The sequence below is a fragment of the Echinops telfairi genome, unplaced genomic scaffold (genome assembly GCF_000313985.2).
Source record: "Echinops telfairi isolate 266 unplaced genomic scaffold, ASM31398v2 ScPeMD7_7459;HRSCAF=8497, whole genome shotgun sequence".
NCBI classification, from domain to species: Eukaryota; Metazoa; Chordata; class Mammalia; order Afrosoricida; family Tenrecidae; genus Echinops; species Echinops telfairi.
Window position 1 is genome coordinate 6,364,412 of NW_022111359.1, and position 1,065 is coordinate 6,365,476.

Below are 1,065 nucleotides of genomic sequence, written 5' to 3' on the forward strand. Positions count from 1 at the left end.
GGGGCCAGGGGGGTTTGAGGAGAGGGGGGGTTTGCAGTCTTGGAAACCCCCAGGGGTGGTTCTGCCCCGTCTTGCAGGGTCCCTGTGATTCGGCATCAGCTCGGTGGCAGAGTTTCTTTCTTGTTTTGCTTGTAAAGGGAACAGTAACACGAGTCAGGTTTGCACATCTTCGAAGCATCGCTGGTTAGGGCGTCCTCTGCCCAAGGGCCAAGTTCAGAAAGGTTCAGAAAGGGGTGCAGGGACACAGGAGTGTGTGTGTGTGAATGCGTGATGGTACACTGGGCTGTACAGCAGTGAGTGAGGTGACAAGTGGGTGCGGGCTGCACTGGGACCCCCAACTCAACAATGAGGAGTATTTCTGTGTTCTGCTTCAAGCCGTCTTTCTCTGGAGTGCGCGCACATAGGGGACGCAACCGCGCCTGCTCCAAGCGCCTCACGGGTGCTAGGTACTAGGCTTGGTTGTGGGCGGGGATCCCGCCGGTGCGGCTCACGCACCCGGGGTAGGGAGGGCCGCCGCGGGGACTGGCGCTCTGAAAGTCACCTGCACGTTGGCGAAGTCCACGCGGTTGAGGTCACTGAGCATCTGGTTGATCTGGGACGCGTTCTGCAGCACCGCGCGGGCAGCTTGTGCCAGGTGGTTGAGAGAAGTGTACCGCCGAAGGGTCTGGGCAAAGGCACTGACCACGCCCACCTGTGGGGGGTGGAGGCAGATTAGCGGGAGGGAGGGCAGCTGGCCCTTTCTTCTTGGGGGCTGCTCTGTGGACTAAGGGAGCTTACTGGGTGCAGGGAAACTGGAAAGTGCCACCCCACCTCTCTGACATTCCCACGGAGAGGAGTGAAGGCTAGAGACCCAAGCGCTCCAGCCAGTTAGAGGCCGGGCAAGGCCCACGGACCTCTTCTGGGTTGGCCATTCCAAACCAGAACCCTGGGCTTCAGCCCCCAGGCTGCAGGACCAGCCTCTGTGGGGCCTGTGACCTGGCCAGCTGTAATTATAACAGCCCCTACTTGGTTCTTCGCTCGTCTGCTAACCCAAAGGTCAGCAGTTCAAAACCACCAGTTACCTCT

The 1,065-nt window shown here is 60.0% G+C and overlaps 1 protein-coding gene across 2 annotated transcripts in view; it reads right to left on the minus strand.

The window, feature by feature from the left end:
* The window catches only part of RFX2 (regulatory factor X2), a 38,062-nt gene that overhangs the window by 6,082 nt on the left and 30,915 nt on the right, over positions 1-1,065 (minus strand). For both annotated transcript variants that reach the window (XM_004714245.2, XM_004714244.2), the window contains one exon: positions 542-691. In XM_004714245.2, coding sequence (XP_004714302.1) covers positions 542-691 — 150 coding nt within the window. The remainder of the gene's footprint in view (positions 1-541; positions 692-1,065) is intronic.